Source organism: Euwallacea similis, chromosome 19 (genome assembly GCF_039881205.1).
Source record: "Euwallacea similis isolate ESF13 chromosome 19, ESF131.1, whole genome shotgun sequence".
NCBI lineage: Eukaryota > Metazoa > Arthropoda > Insecta > Coleoptera > Curculionidae > Euwallacea > Euwallacea similis.
The window spans coordinates 2,368,598-2,387,478 of record NC_089627.1 but is presented as its reverse complement, the minus strand read 5'-3'; the positions used below and the strand labels follow the sequence as shown (position 1 = coordinate 2,387,478).

Below are 18,881 nucleotides of genomic sequence, written 5' to 3'. Positions count from 1 at the left end.
AATATTTTAAATGGTTTTAGCGGGGGAAGTTATAACGATGCAACCCCTATATAAATGAAAATCATTTTCACGGGAAGAAAAACTTGGACCGTGCATGGAAAGATAAAAATTGCATTGAAGCTCAATTGCTTGGCAAGATTGGAAATCGCTTGCATGTGTTTGAGGCACACTCGTATTTCTTGTGGTTTCAATTGGTCATGCCTTTGGAGAAAACACTAATGATTATTTTCATAACAATAAAGCCTTTGACCTCAGATTTCTCGATTTCTCGCTGATGCTGCCAGAAATTTACTATACAAAAATATCTTTTAAATTAACTCTAAGAATACTTATTTTAATAACGTGCTTTTCCTGAATTCTCAGTCGTCTTCGTTTGTTTATTGCTCTTGGTTGCTTACTACTACATCTTAATTGTTTATTTCACGCATAGCTTAATATAAACGATTTACAAGCAACCGAAGTTATTTCGAGCTCATGTAATGAGTTTTTGATTGCATTTTAATAATCTTTATATGACATATAGTATTGTTGTATTATGAGGGATGAATGGGGATCCTCTAAACCGTAAGGGACACAGCACTGATTGAGCTAAGGCAAGTTGATGCTCGGTAAGAATCCGCTCTAAAATTGAATTAATTCAAAAAACCGATTATTTTCTCGGATTTTTCAATCAATTTTGTGCATCGGGAGGATTCTATGAGATATCTGTTTAAATTCTTCATAGGATATTTTAGATTTTTTAGACGGTGAAAAAGTGTCTTACCAAACACTTTTAGAGTCTAGGCAGAGCCGTCCTTAGTAAGTCTGGCGATCTGGAAGAAATTTTTAATCCCCCCCCCCCCCCCCCCCCCCATCCCCCAAGAAAAACCGCTGACCATGAAAGTTTGCCGTCCTTCCTGGTCTGCGGCCCTGGGCCCTCGACCAACCTCGCTCCCTCATAAGGCCAATACTGGGTCGAGGGGTATAGGGTTTTTATAGGGTCTTAACAGACTCTTTTTTAGTTTCATCTTTCTGCAATGAACAACTCATATAACATTAAAAAAAAAACTACATTCGAAACTCACGGTTTTCTGTGGATATTTCTGGAAGTATCCAGATTATTTCCAACCTTCAAGAGGATTTTATATGAGCATTAAATTGCATGTATCTCACCGATTCTTTATCTGCGTATATTAATTAAAATTTGTAGTTGCTGCTTTATCAGCTCTGGCAACATAATCTAAAAAATACGGTTTTTATGTATAAAATGGAACACTGACTCACAATAAGTCTGTTAGACTAAAGGTCAGTGACACTCTTGAATTTAAATGCTGATGGTGGCCTGATTATCTGCACGAAATTATTATACTTTTAAATTCGACAATGATTCAATTCTCAATTCAGATCGTTTAATTTGATAAAATCAAGATTGTTTAATTTTTTATGACGAAGTGAAATAGAGAAAGAACCTGAAAAGTTTTCGTCCATAGTGCCAAACTATTAACGCGCCGATAACTTCAACATCAAACTAGTTTAAATATATACTAATCATCTGACCAACCCCCATTATCTATTCCATCGGCTCAATGGAAATTAATTTGTAGTTAGAGCCGACAGCACACTAATAAATTCACTCTTAGCTGAGGAAGAAGGGGGTAGAAAGTAAAGAGAAGAGGGGGTTAAACGTACACGAAAAAAAAAATCACTATGAGGATTTGGACGAAAATATTCGTCATTTAAACCACATTATAGTGAGAAAGAAGGAAGGTCCATGACCTTGCTGTTGTAGGCTTTCCATAAAAGTCTCCAAAAACGTAACAACAAAATGATCTTTCCAGTTTTTTGGAAATTTTTAGATTTTAACCTTCAATTCCTCAGGTTTCATTTCGAAATTGAGTGCCAATTTTGATACCTTCAGAGAGTACTTAATATTATTTTGTAGTAAGTCAGTATTAGAGTCATAGCAACTTTGTCATTATGTATTAGGAGAAGTCTGCCTTAAAAGTTTGCAACATAATCATATTAACACCCTGTATAATTCCACGAAATATAAACGAGACCCTGAATGATTTATGAAAATGCTTTATCGTGTGGTTTACCTATCAAGATTGTCTCGTGCCAACCCGTTCTGTTGAGACAAAGCAGAAATCACTATCCACGACATCTAATGGAGTAATGGGATTTTGCCTGCCAAATCCAGGGTTATAGTCATGGGGCTTCCCTTCATCCAGCGAAGAAATCGCCAAGTCAGCTGTACCAAATTGACGAAGAGCCATTGTCAATCCCATTAGAGCACAAGCAAATAATGACGTGTCTAGCAGCCTTTAGTTGATATTGTAGAATGTTAATGATGCAGATGAAACTTATCTCGTGAGTGCAAGGGACACTCACGGCAGAAAGGTGGATGCGACAGATATGCGGAATCTGGAGTGGAAGAGACATGAAATTTTCCGAATAACAAAACGTGATGCTGAGTCTCCTGGAAGATCGGGACTATCTCGCTTTAGGCACACATTGTAAACCCAAGCCCAGATTCCTCAAATAATTACCCTATAATTACTTCTTTAATCTCCTGATCTTGGCTGCTTAGCCCCACATCCTCGTTATAACACCCGAAGGCTCGAGCAAATATTTGACGAGACACATTTAGAAACATGCAAAATATGAATAATTTATAGATAGAGCGCTTGGCAAATGTAAAATCCATACAATCAGCAAAAAGCTATTAAAAGATAAGGGGCAATGTTATGTTTGTATTGAAGTTCACTAGACAGTAGAGGATTATAATAGAATCCAGTCATTACATAAAAAGATGTAATGTAGGAGATACTGTTTTCTTGATAAGGGATTATGGCATTGTGCTTATCAGCATTTAGTTTATTAATGCAAACGCCGGTTTGGGAGGTGAAATAGAGCCTTGATTGATGCATGCCGAAGATTTCCCGAGCTTTTCATTAAACGAAGTTATTTAACTGCACGTCCCTTGCACGCTTTTTAAGGTCAAATAGGGGCGGATTGTTTCCTTCAAAACAATTTAAATGCCTATTTGACCCAATTTTATTTAAAAAGACAAATCAATACCGCAGCTGTGTTAAAAATACATCGAGCTTTAGCCCAAAAAATGATTAGCGCGCCAAGTGCCAATATTATCAATATAAATGTAGCGCCTCAGACGTCCCGTCCACTGTACATTTCAACCAACCACCACTACCCCACCCTCCGCACAAAAAATAACACAAACATTAATTTACCAAAGGCAATAATCCCAAATATCTCACTTCATCATCAAGACTAGCATCGGCATCATCAGAACACCCTCCAAATTCTACCCTCGTGCATAACGTTCAACCCCCCCGATCGGAAACACAGAAACAAGTGACTATTCTCGGTTAGAGCAAAAACAAACAGTGAAACGTCGGAAAAGTCCCAAAATCAAGTGACCATGTTGTGTCAGCTTAAGGCCCGTTCACTGGGTGAGCAGCTAAACATGTACATCACGACGCAGAAAAAATAGACGAGCGTCGGCTTCGCGTAGCTGACTTCACTGAACAAAGCTGAGGCCAATACTAGACGTCCGCTCATGCATGTTGACACGCTGTCCGCGCCGCATGCTGATAAGCGAATGTGCCAGAGAGAGATAGGGCAAGGACAGAGTCGGATCGGGGGTCAGATTATCAGTAACAATTATCAAAGTAAAATGAGTCATTAAATAGATCCCTTCAACGTAAACACCATTTTTCACTGAATTGCTGCCGATCAATTCAATTATCTGGAGTACCATTATAACGAGACAAACCCATTTTGGCGTGGTGTCTCCTGTGGCGATGCTACCAACTCAGTTAGGAACTCATACTTTTCCACATGAGCGGCGTACTACCTAGGCATTCCTACTAAAAGACGAATTATATTATCGGTCAGGTCACGCTTTGATCGCAGTCGGATCAAATATTGTAACATTTATTATTGCTAACACCATCAACGTGCGCTCTAATGTAAATAAGCAATGCTAAATAAATGACATAATAATGGTATTATGAATCGGGTTTACTCCACTTCCCACTACTTCGGGCCGTCACCTGACCGATAATGTGAATTATCGGTCAGAGTAATCCTTTTCACCTTATTTCTCATTTTAACGACGATACAACTTTAAAAATGACCCAGTAAATACCAGGTCTACCGGTATGAAGTGAGCGCTATTTTGTGAAAATAAAACACCAATTTTAACAAGGAAAGAAAAATAAAATTTATTCAAAATATTGACCATTGTTTTCTACACATTTTGACCACCTTTCTGGCAATTTATGGATACCACGCCAATAGAAATGTGCCTCTTTGGCATCAAACCAATTAGACACCCAATTTTCTACTTCTTCGTAAGAATCGAAGTGCTGCTCAGCCAATGCGTGTCCCATCGATGAAAACAAATGGCAGTCCGAAGGAGCCAAGTCTGGTGAATACGGCGGATGGGGTAGCAACTTCCAACCAAATGTTTTGATGATATCCTGAACCGGTGTTGCTTTGTGTGGAGGTGCGTTGTCATGGGGCAAAATTACCTTCCCGTGTTTTCTGGCCCATTCTGATCGTTTTTCGATCAACGCATTGTTTAAATGAATCAATTGTTGTCGGTAGCGAACAGTAGTAACGGTTTCACCAGGTTTTAAAAGCTCGTGGTGCACCATACCTTTCTGATCCCACCAAACACACAGCATTGCCTTCTTGCCGAATCGATCAGGTTTTGCAGTCGATGTTGATGGTTGTCCCGGATCAACCCATGATTTTTTCCGTTTAGGATTTTGAAAATAAATCCATTTTTCATCTCCAGTAACAATTCGATGCAAAACTGATTTCCTTTCGTGCCTTTGAAGCAAAATTTCACTGGTGTTTTTTCGGTTCTCCATCTGTCTTTCATTCAATTCATGCGGCACCCATTTTCCACATTTTTGGATCTTTCCCATAGCTTTTAAACGATCAGAAATTGTTTGTTGTGCAACATTTAACATTTCTGCCATTTGCTTTTGACTTAAAATGTCATCTTCATCCGATATTGATTGCAGTTCGGCGTCTTCAAACTTTTTTGCTGGTCTGCCACGTTCTATATTTTGCATATCAAAATTGTTATTTCTGAATCGTTGAAACCATCTTTTGCATGTTGCTTCTGATAAAGCATAATCACCATATGCCTCGACAAGCATTCGATGTGACTCTGCAGCACTTTTCTCTCTCAAATGAAAGCAAAAAATTAATGCTTTCCACAAATCATCATTTTGTGGTACAAAATTCGATATTTTTGGCACAATGAAATAATATAGTGTTATTTGTTCAAGGACTTGATTTGTACTAAATATGTTTGTCAGTTGGTATACCAACCAAGCAAACAAAAAAAAAGGTTTGTTTACAACAAATGCCCTATATCGAGACATTTATATCCTGACGCTCATTTCATACCGGAATACCTGGTATATCGACTGTAAATCTGGCAGTTATGAAATTAGTTTTACCAAATTTTTGTTAAAAATGTGAACAATGTCGTTTTTTTGCATTTACCCCAATTTTGCCTCAGAGTTTCCCCGTGGAGTCAAATCGAGTTTTTCTTTTTATTAAGTTTTTTAGAGAGCTTGAACTTTTCACTGAAGAAAATTTCTCTTTGCAAGTCTGAGTTAGTGAGGGCCATAAGTATTTTACAATTGCGGTGTGTGTACGACTTTTTCCACTGTTAAATTTAATTAGATGTCATAAAATCACTCTAAACTTGCCTAAATTGAGCTTAAATTCCGTTCGAAACATCAATAGAAAACGCGTCTTGAATCTCAACATTAACGATGAAGTTTTCTTTGACATTGCCTGCCCCGGCAATCGTAAATAAAGGAATAATGGTTAACATTATTAAACCGATCTTTCTCCAGATAAATAATGAGCCATATACGCGTTATGATTAACTTGTGTGAATTATTGTACTTGTCATTATATTAAAATACGAGAAAATGCACTTTACCGTCATTCAACACTTTCGAAAATGGTGTTTTGTATTTCTAGTAGGGGAGAAATACATTTTATTATGCGATACTCAAAACCTTTAAAAATTATCATTCAAAAGCTGGGAAAAACCAAACAACAACTTTCTTTTGCCGCAATGAAAAGTTAGCAGTAAGAGCAAATTTTAGACTTTGTTTCTAATCCGTAGAGCCTTTAGAGCAAATTATTCTCTTTGGATGAGACATAGGGTTGTGGGCCAACAACTTTTATGAAATTGCAACCAAAAGAGTATCAAGGGAAAACCTTTGGATGTCTTTTAAAATTAAATTTAAAAAAATAATAATTAAAAAACATTTTTAAAAGAATGACGTTCGACTTTGCATCAGTGTACTCTTTTTTCAATGTTAATATCTTTAGACTAAGAATACGGTCTTTTCCATCGGAGATGGATGGAAATATAAAATCCCTCTTTTGGAAAGGTTTCTCGAGGATTATTGGTCATAGTTTAGGTAGCTATGGCAGCTTAATTCAGTCGAAAATATGCTTTTTATTCCGAACGTCTTTTCGTTTGTCTTTTTCAGATAGGAGAAGCAGGAAAACGTCCCAACAGACACACACATGCAGACCCATGCTGTAACTTCTAAACCAAGTAAGTTCTTTATAGACTTTACAATTTTTCAGACATTTTTTTCTCAAAAAATATCTTTCTCTGTGATAGTCCCATTTCGAGCGAAAAGATCCTCGAGAAAGATATCGTTACTTCAGGTAAAAGAGTCGGATAGTTCGGAATTGATGGAGTAAAATTGGAGTAGTTCGAGAATAAATCTACTTATATTACTAGGACGTTGTTGATATAACTACGACAATATTGTCCACCATTATTTGAAGCTAATTCAGATTTTCCCAAGGAGTCCGGTTCTGTTTTTACCCTTTGTACCAATATTCTCTGTCACACAAGACAAGGAAAAGCCGGGACGCTTGCGCTTCTGTAATCTAGCTTTATAAGGGTGTGATATAACATTTTATACCCCTTATTCTTTCATTTACCCTAGTTCAGGGTTTTTGTTACTTTAGTGGATAAGAGCTTAGGAATCTCTTTGTTATTTAGTTTTGGAGCAAATTCGATTCGAATTGAGGGTTATTTGAAAAATGTGATTACTTTGGTCTAGATGTTCATAATATACGGTTCGGGCTAGAGTCGTGCTATAAAACTAGAGATAATACGGGATCAACTCTTGTGCTCAACGGATGCTGGATTTACGATTGATGTAAAGTGTTAAAACGTTTCTTTCTTTTTTATAAAGGGCTCTGACACAAGAAGCCAAGAGCATTGATTATCTGAACCATGCAAGAAACTAAGTAAGATCACCTTGATACTATAGATGTTATAGAGAAATACTAGAGATAGGTATAGTTTAATAATAACACATACATATGTAGCTATAGACAAACTTCAGGAAATTTCATGCAATAGTAGAGAAGTTTTTCATATCAGATGTGTTACTCAAAGAGAAAGCAATCTCCTTATATTGACTTGACTAGAACCGATTGGCTGTCTAATGTCAATTATAGAAGACCCTTCCCTGTGGTAATTTACCACAAAAAACTAGTCTATCGAGTGCTTCGAGTCGTTAAATTTCCTGCTAACTTGCCACAGTAACACTACTTGCCACAACATCCGATGTACATTCTGAAGGTTGATTCTCCTTACAGGATCCCACAGGATTCTTAAAATATTCAAAATGCAACAAGCATGAAATGGTGATTTTGACTGAGTATTTAATGTTTTTCAATTGAATGAGCATTCAAACTAGTATAAGTAATAGGAGTAAATTCCTGAATTCAAAATAGGTATTTCTGGAAGTCACGTGTCCTTGTCGCCAAAAAAATTTGATTGAGCATAAAAGTTGATTTCAGAGTGCACCTGTTTAAGTGAGTTTCTGGTGCTATTCTGCGAGAGGCCTATAACCCGAATTAGATTTTGTTCATGTACATTCTTGTCAAGCTCTTCAATATGCCTCCACCGAGATATGGCACTAAGGAAACTGTGCCATTGCAGCTACCACCAGGGTCCGTCTGAGCAAGTCCGGCACTCTGGGCATAATTTTTAATCACTGCCCCCAAACTCCCTAGAAAAACCACCGACCAGGAAATTCCGCCGTTCTTCTTGGTTTGCTGTCCAACCTCGCTCCCCATAAGGCCGGTACCGGCTATTACTAATTAATGAAGCTGAAGTAGATAGGATTTTTAACACATCCACTTTATTACTTTTTATTAAATTTTGTTAATGTGTCGGTGATTTCCACTTAAAATTTTACCAATTTGTGCAATTTGGTTTTTCACCGGTAGGCTTGAAGATTAAATTGAACATTTCTTATGAAAATAAAAATCAAACGGTGCTTTTAAATAATTTAAATGGGTTTTTTAATTGGTACTTATAGAAAAATACAGTTTTCACAAATTATTACGTTTTGTCCACTAAAATAATAAAAAAAAAACTAGTCAAAAAAGCAATATTTTTAGGTCACATTACCAAACATAAATCCAGTATTAAAAAAAAATAAATACTTATCACATTTAAGCAAAATTAAACATCAAACTGATTCAAAACCAAGGAAGCTTGCATGGTAAATCCAAAAGATTTCCACAATTTCCTCCACAATGGATGTTTGACGTGGTGACGAGCACATTAAGCAGACTTAGCGGTGGTGGTCTGCTTAGCTTCAGCTGAGTCCTCAGGAACAGGAGCCACAGTAGGAATCTCTGGGTACTCCAACTTAGCTCCTTCTTCACACTTAAAGCTTGGGCAGCAAAGAGGGAATGGGGCAGTTTTGTTGGTCTTCTCTACACCAGCAAAGAACACTGTTATTTCTAACTAATAACCGAAATGAGCGAAAGTACATACCTTCGTCAAGTTTGCATTTGTCGTTGGCCAGAGGTAGAGGACCGCAGTCTTCCACTAACTCCAAGAGCCTTGGCGGTTGGTCTTCAGAGACCACGCAAGTGGAACGGCCACAGAAGGGGTACAAATCCCATGATTTACCTGGTTCGATGGTGGCACATTTGGTGGAGGCGAAGCACATGCCAGGGAAATCTAAAAATGGTAACAAAATTAGTTTTAGTGGTGGTCCTAACCGGGGAATGGTGAATAAAATGTCCATTCATGCGTTAATCGAGTTTTAATTGTCCAGGACTGTCCGGTTGGAAAATTAGATTTCGTCTACAATGGCTGGCCGTGAGAGCCGACAGTTCATTACTCCTTCCTTGAAAATTGAAATTGGAAGGTATTTTACGGTTTTAAGGAAACATGCCCACACAGAACATTATGTTCTACCGGGCGTACGTGCGTGCCCCATATTTTGTCACTTAAAATGCCTAATTCTAAAAACAGGCAGTTATACCGAATTATCTGACCTTAACGAGAGAATTAGAGGAAGTACGCTCCGTAATCGCCTAAAACCGTCGGTTTCCACACTATGTGAATCATTTTAAAAATTTTTATTTTCGCAGTTGGTTATAATGTGCAATTGCACAATGAGGAAACAAGAATGCGTAGAGTGTGTGATATGTTAAAACGGTTTTTATGGTAAAGTCGAAGGAGAACGGCAGGGCGAGGTTGGTCGGGCTTGTGCAAGAACAGTCTGCATTCGGTTGCGAAAACGAGGTTATTTGGTCGAAGAAATTTTGCTTTCGGTTTGGGTCTTTAGTCCATGACTCACGAAGATTACACGTATTTTTGGGTACTACACCTATTGGTACAGGGTGAGCAAATTTAAATGTTTATATAGGAAATCGCGGTAAGTCATGGTGTCCCAACGATTGAATTTGCGGTCCAGAAACACCGATTTTATCCATTAAAAAGTTGGTGCCCCGGGCTGTAAATACGTAAAATTTCTCGTTCCTTGCCTTATGTGATCCTCCTAGGTCAGAAAAGAATGTTAGCACCAGGTGTCTATCTGAATAAGCCTTCTCTATTTTATACATCACTGGTCTGTCTCTCTCCATGTTACCTTGATGTAAGCATATTGACCTTTGCTAACAGGCTGTTTTCCCAATATATTCTTTGCTATTGATAATTTCTTTCAATCTTCCCATTAGAAAAGATTCCTGAAGCCTCTGGCGGAGGAGTGGTCGCTTTTTCCCTCTTTCGGGATGAAACCTTTAGTTTGCTCGAGGATGGATGTCCCGTCCCTCCTTCACCTTTTCAAAGATTATTCCATCAGGATCCGATGCTTGCGACATAACTTCATCATCAATCAATTAGATGATTTCAGGGTTGGTTCATGGCGTTGGTCCCCATTTCTCGAGCCAACATCTGTCCAAAAGATACGAACTTCACTACTCATCTTTCGAGGTCACTTTTTGCTTTGCGGTTTAAGAAATCGCAAGATTTTTCTGACTTCCTAAACTGACCAGAAAATATCACTCGTCCCTTAATTTTTCCTTCAGTACTCCAGTACCTATCTCCGGTTAAAAGATTTAATAAAAGGGTACCCAATCGGCATTTTTAAGATGCGCGACCTGGGAGTAACCTCGTATAATTACCTCTATGGAGACTTTCTATTTAATACCGATGAAATAATTTACAATTTTCTCTTCGTAGAGGTGAATAATCAGGAATACCTGGGACTTGCAGAGATTATGTCTAAAAACGCTAAACAGGGTGCCTTGAAATGGCTCAAAATTGTCAAAAAGCTCTTGAGACAAAAAAGAGACTGACTTCTTTAGGTACCTACCCACGTAATGAAAACTGCATAATTCAGACTATTAGGTGTCTGCGGAAAACTCGCAAGAGGCTTTAGAGTAATATGTATAATATCATGGATTTCTGTTCAGTTCTGTTTCTGTTCATTCATGGTTTTTAATCAGCTTTCGAAGTGTGCATCCTCTGTTGGTATACCTGGGTAGGTACCCACTCCTCAGGTGTTTTTGCGCAAAAACAAAAATGCAATACAATCACGTGCATATCAGCCATACACTTTCCACTTGAGTAATGACACTCCTGTATTGCATTAAAGAGATTCTACACAATACCTGCCTAATTATAACGTTTAAAATGGTGATTTGCCCACACACACATTGACTACATTGCCACATCGATTGAAAGCAAAAGCGAACCAATGAAACCCAATTATCTGGATTTAATATTAATTTTTTATCAGCGGAACCTTCACGGTTCGTTTTGACTTGTTTACGAACCTTTTAATCTAATAGCAACAACAATGAAGCTGATGGATTTATTTCATTGTGCTGATCTGAGCTTTCACCAAGGAAACTTTTACCGTAAAATCAGGAATTCGCTAACTTAATGGGTCATTTAACGCTTACGTAAGTAGAGAGGTTTATAGCAAAATTGTTAAACAAAGTAGTAAACACATTAATGCCCGGTACCACCAAACTTCGACATTTTAGTGTTTTTTAGAAATTTTTGGAGATTTGAGAGGGGTACCAAATAAGCGTTTGCACTTTCATGCAATTAAGCGCCTCACTGCGCAATAAGTCACTTTCTAATGCTCATCAGCATTTACGGTTCTAATCTCTTCAGCACTTTCTAAAGAGTGGCACTTTCATCAGTGACTTGGAGTTTATGTAACGCTTTGATGGTCTTCTTTCAGCCGTAAAAAGATAAGTAAGCATTTATTACTTTTAATAGGATTTTGGTTTGGGTCAAGAGAAGCCTACTCATGGGGAACAACAACCGTGTCAAAACACAAACGACAAGGTCATGACCAGCAAACTATACAATTTGTTCCAGATAAGTTATGATTTTGCCTTATTAATTATCACCATGAGAAATCCAATTGAAGTCATCGATATTGATTGATATTCGAGCGCGCAACTTTGCTCTCAATTTGGTGCGTGTTGTAATATTGCATATTATTGTTGCTAGTTAATTTATTGCAGACATGTTACTAATCCTACGATTAACCTTGAAGACAATGCATTTATTATTATTATTACGTCTAAGCTACCGTTTATATATGTGACTTGAGCTGGTTGTAATGAGGTGGCAGGTCTTTTGTTTGTGCTTAGTGGCATTAAAATAAAGCGAGCAAAATTGTTACTAAAACAGGGTGAATGAGTCACTTCTAATATCCTCAATGCTCCTTTAAAACTAGATTCCAGTTACTCTTATGCTGGTCCTAATCTCACAATTTTACGACCATTTCTATCAATATCTTCAATTTAGGCCAGGGTAGTGCTGATCGCGTAATTACTTAAAATTCAATACAAACCATTAAAACGTTAATAAACGATTAATAGGCTCCTAATCCTTCTTATGTAATTAATTACACACATTAAGTTCTAATATCCTAGAAAGACGTTGAAAATTACATAATGATTCCATCTCACTGAACCCCATGCTCATTACAAATTCTTGTAATTAATCGTTCTTATGAAGAGTACTCTAAAGATAGTGGCGATGTCTCTAGGTAATTCTACAAGAAATTTTCTTGTTGATCAGTGATTATATATTCCAGCAGTTTGTCAAAAATGTATCAATTCATTGATGTCCTTCATCTGTGCCTATTTTTGTTCTAACTTAATGAATACTGTAACACCATTTTTTTGGGGTTTTATACCTATATATAGAATTCTTCAAACTCGAAGGTGGAGCGAGGAATATGCCTTTAAAATAATAAATAAAACCTGAATTGGGACGATACAAAGGCCATATGTGAAATTTTGGCATTTTTAGGGGTAAAACAAAAAATAAACCTACCGGATTTTGAGTTGATAAATAGTTTTTTCAAGCTTGAAGGCGTTGCGCAGATCTTCAAAGAAAAGCTGTAAAAGAAAGGTACGCAAGTTTCCTTTTTAGGCGAAAAACAGTTGAAAAAATTATTTTAAATTTATTTCACATTCATTGTACCTAATTCTGCATACACGCTAAAAGTTCCAAAAAACCAATATCTATTCAATTAATTCCAAAAGAGACATAGTAACTAGGAGAATTATTCAATATCTCTATTTTCTTCTATTTTCCATCCGACTTACGTCCGAAGAAAAAGAGAACTCAATTAGAAAAATGAGAAAATACAATAAAATTTTTTTTTAAATCAATAATTCCTAAAAATAATCAACGAACCTCTCAAAACATCAGCAGGGATCAACCTCTTGAAAGTCTTCGGCCTCTCGCCATCAATTTTGGCCTCTTCTTTTTTCTCTTCAGCACTGTGCACGGCGACGACGGCCAAAAGCGCGAATACGATGAAAGCTTTCATTTTTCTTGAGGCCACCAAAGAAAAATCTTCCACAATAAAAAAAACCAACAGGAACCACTTCTGCTGCCACCAACCTTTTTGGTACACCAACTGAACCCTGGGCCGGGCTCCCCAGCTTTTTATAGCTTCCGCTCGTGGGCGGGAGCGAGAGAGAACGGCGGCAGGATGGGTGAGAGCAAGATGGAGGCGGCCGGCCGGTTTTTGGTGCAAAATGTGACCAAATGTGTGAAAAGGTTCTTGTTGGTGGCTGGGAAGTCCAAGGGCAAAGATGTGGGTATTACTTCTTTGTTACGTGATCTAGCTAAATGTTAAAAGAAGAAAGATTTTATGGGATTGCCAAAAATTAAGAATGAGATATTTATGGCTGTTTGCATCAAGCCGCATTTAAATATATTCAAAATTAAGGAACCCTCGAATCAGAAAAATATGGACATTTTTTACTTCGGCGTACTTGAACTTGAAACATTAATTCTTTAAGCATTAATTAAACGACTGCTAATAGTAGTTAAATTTATAACAAAATTTTAATTCGAAGGAGAAGGGAAAGTCGAAAATTGAAAAAAGCTCGAGTTACCGGAAAGTCAAGAAATGCTCACGCTAAAGAAAAACCAAGAACTTTAAGGCCAAATTCGGAAGCCCCCGGAAAGGACTCGAAGTACCAAGTCAGTCCTTTATTGCCTTCTTCAGCTTTGTTAAAGACAAAAAACAGAAGAAGGATTGATAATCAAAACATTTTAGTTTGCTTTTGCCCAAGGCCTACACCCACCACTGTTCCAGTCCAATAACTCACATGGTCAAAGTTTAGGATAGATTAGTCTAGCTAACTCTATTCTAAAAATAATCTAGTTTCCAATTCTTTCCATTAATGTCATTCTTTTCATAATGGATCTTCGATGGGTAACACCATTAAGCATAACAACTAAATACTTAGTATGTATTATGTAAAGCCTCGATTCGACTACGGGGACGGAAACTTCTAGGAACTTTGTGCTACTTTCTGTTTCCCATATAGGGGAAACTTACACTAACTAATTTACTTTTTGTATCCTCCGAATTAACTTGTAAACTTGTTAGAGCATTTTTTGCGTATAATGCTATGACGTATCATGAAGTAATTCACCGTCATTAGGTTCGGAGGAATGGGGTCCTAGGACACCGAACCATAGACCTGCGACTACTTCATCGAAACCTTTAATTTTTGCAGTTCCTTTCAGGGCCTAGGTTTCGGCAATCTAATGTGTTTCTCCTTGCCATTATTAAGCAATATTAATAAACACCTAAATTATCTCTTCAATTATTAGTTCTTCCTGTCCTTTGAAGCGTGTCCACTATTCTAATATCCTGCGAACTTCAAGGCTGATACACGTTCTTGGGCTAGATGGCATGTATGACAAAAACGGGTATATTGTCGGACAGGCCCAATTAAATGCGGCATGAAGAAAAAGGTAATTATACCTAAAATATTGCAATTTTGCTATGCATATAAAAGGTGGCTATTAGGGTTTTTTAGTGCGAGGCACCATGGTTGTGGGTATAAGCGGGATTTTGTAATTAGCGCGATTTTTCTCGTGAAACGAAATTTGTAGATCCGAAACAATGGAACGATTGTCGGTTCGTGTTTGTGTCTAATTTGGGTCATTACCGATGCATATGGCGTCAAAAGACTCATTCATTTTTAATATGTAGTAATGAAACATGCATATGATGATATATAGAATGTTTCAAAAAGGTAGTGCCCAACTTCAACACATTGCGGTAGAAAATGTTTGCATATAAAGTCCTAGTCGAAAATGAACCGTTTTGGTTCTGGAGCAATTTTTATCCAAAAATGTAATGTTTTCTCACTGACACTAAAATACATTGATATTTAAGTAATTTTTATTAAAGACAACACAAAAATAGTCAATTTATAATAATAGTTAAAAATTGCACCCCCTCACCTCGTTACAGAAATTTTTCGTCGAATCATGGAATCGCACTCCTTTTGTAGCATGTATAAATCCTGCTGCACTGTACAGGCTGCCATTACTCTTCCTAACAGTTCCTCGTAGGTCGCTACGAGTTTCATTGGATTGGATTGGATTAGATTTGATGTAACTCCAGAGGAAAAAATCCAACGAGGTCAAATCGGGATTTCGCGCTGGCCAACTGATAGGTTCTGCTCTTCCAATCCTGCAAATCGTGGGCAAAACATGTAGGTGCACCGTCATGTTGGAACTACAGTCTCTCCTGTATTTCTATAGGAACAATGAGAAAACATTAAATTTCTGGACAAAAATTGCTTTAAAGCCAAAACGGCTCATTTCCAACAAGGGTTTATGAGCAAACATTTTCTACTGCAATGTTCTCTAAGTTTCCACCAACTTTTTGAAACACTCTGTATATATTTTTTAATAGCTGGAAACTAAATGAATATATGTATATGGGATTACCGAGAAAACGCCATGAAAATAGTGCGGATTTTAATAATACGCGGTTAATGAGTAATGAACATCCTCCAGTCTAAGTCGCTCCAATCACGACGAGGAAACCATGTATTGATTGCATTATTGGAATCTAATTAATTCAACACTCAGTTGAAATTACACAAAAAAATATGAATCATGTAACACACGGTTAAAAGATGAATAGAAAAGAAACACAATACCTTCAATTTCACACCTGGTATTTATAAACTAGCAGTAGTGCCGATTTCGGTGACAAATCAGGAAGAGAACAGACAACAGGGACAAATGAGGATGCAAAAAATAAGAAATATCATTGTTACTGCTATCACTGTGACTAGCAGAGGAGGCTCCAAAAAAGGCGCGCAGAAGTTCCGAACTGAGAAAATAGGATAATTATCATGTGGTTTATTCCCAGCAGTTTTCCTTTGACAAGCCTGCTTAAATAAAAGTAAAGCAAAAAAGTTAAAGCGACTTATTGAATGGTATTCGGCATTGACATTAGATTCAAGTTTTGAATATCATGTGTAGGTTGCTCTAGTTTTTTCCTCCGAATGAACACGGTGAAATGGCAAAAGTCTGCATAACGGGATTCTTGTTACTAATGCTTTGTTGATGCTAAAAGTTATTAGCAGAGCCGGCCTTAGCAAGTCTGACGCCCTGGGCAAAATTTTTAATCACCCTTCCCTACCCCTAAGAAAAACCGCCGACGAGGAAAGTCCGCCGCCCTTCCTGGTCTGCTGTCCTGAGCCGTCGTCCGACTTCGCCCCCCCTCATAAGGCCGGTATTGGTTATTAGTGAGCACATCTTTTAATTTGTATTTCGTGTTATAAAGTCTATAGATCGATATGGACGGTGATGACGGTTTAATGAGCTGAGTTTACGAGAGTTGGAGGGTGAAAGTGGTTGAAGACTGGTAGTTGTCTTATGAGGAAAGAAAGCATTAATAACTAGGTATAATTTTTAAGCCACGCCACGAAGAGGATTTTATAGTATTAACCAGGAAGTATTGCAAGATACAGATTTCAAAATTTGGTTATTTATTTGGTGACGCAATCAGGATTTTTGGTTCTGAAAGTGGTACTGCAAATTTCAATAAAGCATCCAGTAGTTAAGAAGTACTTGCTGAACCCCCATCAACACGTTCCAAAGTTAAGGACATTCATATTAGCAAGAAAATATCTTCATGATCAACAACAGATCTGGTTACTCATATATGTTTCGCCTGAATAATCATCAATTAAATAAAAGAAACACCACTTGCATGTGTATGTGAAATATTACATTTGAAGTTGAAGTATATTGTGATATTGAGATTCAGTATGCGATATGCATTATTGCTCAAACATATAGCTCGTTAAAAAACACAAGCACAAATGCTAAAATAAAATTTATTGTTTTACTTTCATCAGCATTGGACATGGTTTCTCTAATTGCCATACTGTATATCTAACATATAAAGTGCATGCACACCTCTAGAATACTAAAATCGTTTAAGCAAAAATTATTTTTCAATATGTAAAAAATGCTTTAATGGGGACAGGGTCAAATTTAGAGCGACTAGGACCAGTCTGCAGTGGGAAGTTTTTTCTCTTCTCCTAAGGTCACTGCTGATGAACGACTTGCTGGTTACTCTGACCCTATCGGAAGCGGAAGTACGAACTTATGCAGATAACAGAGAAAAATTCTAGAAGTGCAAACTAAAATTAAAAATACTGAAACATGTCGACCTTAGAATAGAGGGAGAACACGAAAAACAAAAAAAGTCCTCACCTGCAATCGACAATATCGCGCGGATGGAAACTCTCGTTTTATAAATCGAGACCATGAGACAAGTGACACACTATTTTAAAGGTCTTCAAATTGTCTAAATAACTGTGCCAAAATTTTGTTTGTTTATTTAAATTTTTTCATAATTATTAACTTTTCACGAAGTCAAGAGGTGTAAGATCGGGATATCTTGCTAGCTACTCGATGATATCTCATCTGCCAATTCATGCATCAGAAAAATTATCGTTAAGGAACTGTCGAAACAGTGAAAAATAATGTGGAGAGACACCATTCTGGCAAAAATTTAATCAATTTCCATCAAATCTTGAGTATCCATTCCTGTTCGTCCTTTTGTTGATAATTTCACGAAATGGCCCATTTTTCAACTAAATTTAAGTTTAAAAAAATTTTGGCACGGTTATTTAGAGAATTTGAAATCCTTTAAAATGATGTATTACTTGACTCATGTTCACTATTTAAAAAATAAAGGAATTGCCATCCCTGCGTTATAGTTGATCAGGGTGACAACTTTTTTCATTATTCGTCCTCCCCCTCTACTCTAAGGTTGACGTGTCTTAGAATTTTCACCTTGAGTTCACACTTCTAGAAATCTTAGGGATTAAAAAATGCACCCGGCAATACCACCTATATAAAAGTATTGCTATATCATCTCACCTTTATTCAGGAGGTACTGGATGCAACCTATGCAAGAACGAAATTCTGGCAATCAATTTTTGGAAAACGGTTATTAATCTGTTCACCAAAATCCTTAATAAACCAAGTGCTATTACAAAACCTCCTTCCCCTCCACAAACCTAATAGTTCCGAGAAACCAAGTAAATGCAAAGTACCTGCTATAGTGCCAAAATTGGTGGTTTTGCATAACATATGTGTGGCATACCCTCAACCTCTTTTCCTCCCAATTCAAGCAAATGGCTACCTCTTCCACGCTAATGGTTCTAAAAAGTTTTTTGAAACACTTTTTGATCATAATTGTTAATTGAATATACCTATCATATTAATATCATCCATTATTTTATATTTTGCCATTACAATATTGGAAAGTTTCCATATCTCATACAAATCATACATTACATAACAATGTTGGGCCTTTATTATTGGATTATGTAGATCTCGCGCATTTATTATCCATGTAAGCATATACAGAGAAATTCAAAGAAATCATAAATCGATATAAGCACGTGAAAGTTTTTCTGCAAAATCTTCTTTCTCATTGTTTAGGTCACTTAAAAATCATTAATAAACCACAATTATCCTTACCAATGTATTTAAGCGAATTTACCATGTTATAAAAAATCCAATTCATAAAATTGCCAGTAAGGCTCCTTCACCACAACACTTTTTTAAGGATTTTGCCCTGTTTTCAAAGATATATTTAATAAACAAAGATTTTCCCCTTTTTTTAAGGTATATTTAAAAATTAACATTTTGAAAGATTTACCCTGTTTTTTAAAGTAGAAAACAT

The 18,881-nt window shown here is 36.9% G+C and overlaps 2 protein-coding genes across 10 annotated transcripts in view; both read right to left on the bottom strand.

The window, feature by feature from the left end:
- The window catches only part of inaE (inactivation no afterpotential E), a 31,127-nt gene extending 27,593 nt beyond the window's left edge, over positions 1-3,534 (bottom strand). For 8 of the 9 annotated variants that reach the window (XM_066399633.1, XM_066399637.1, XM_066399635.1 and 5 more), the window contains exon 1: positions 3,258-3,534. The gene's annotated coding sequence lies outside the window, so the exon portion shown is untranslated. Of the gene's footprint in view, positions 1-3,230 lie in introns of all 9 variants that reach the window. The other variant, XM_066399634.1, reaches the window with a different exon arrangement.
- Positions 3,535-8,352: 4,818 nt separating this feature from the next.
- Positions 8,353-13,281, bottom strand: LOC136415148 (uncharacterized). The gene is made up of 3 exons (XM_066399596.1): positions 13,046-13,281; positions 8,861-9,049; positions 8,353-8,799 (listed from the first exon to the last, which is right to left on the bottom strand). The coding sequence occupies exons 1-3, from the start codon at positions 13,179-13,181 to the stop codon at positions 8,645-8,647; spliced, it is 480 nt and encodes a 159-aa protein (XP_066255693.1). The 5' UTR covers positions 13,182-13,281; the 3' UTR covers positions 8,353-8,644.
- Positions 13,282-18,881: the final 5,600 nt, after the last annotated feature.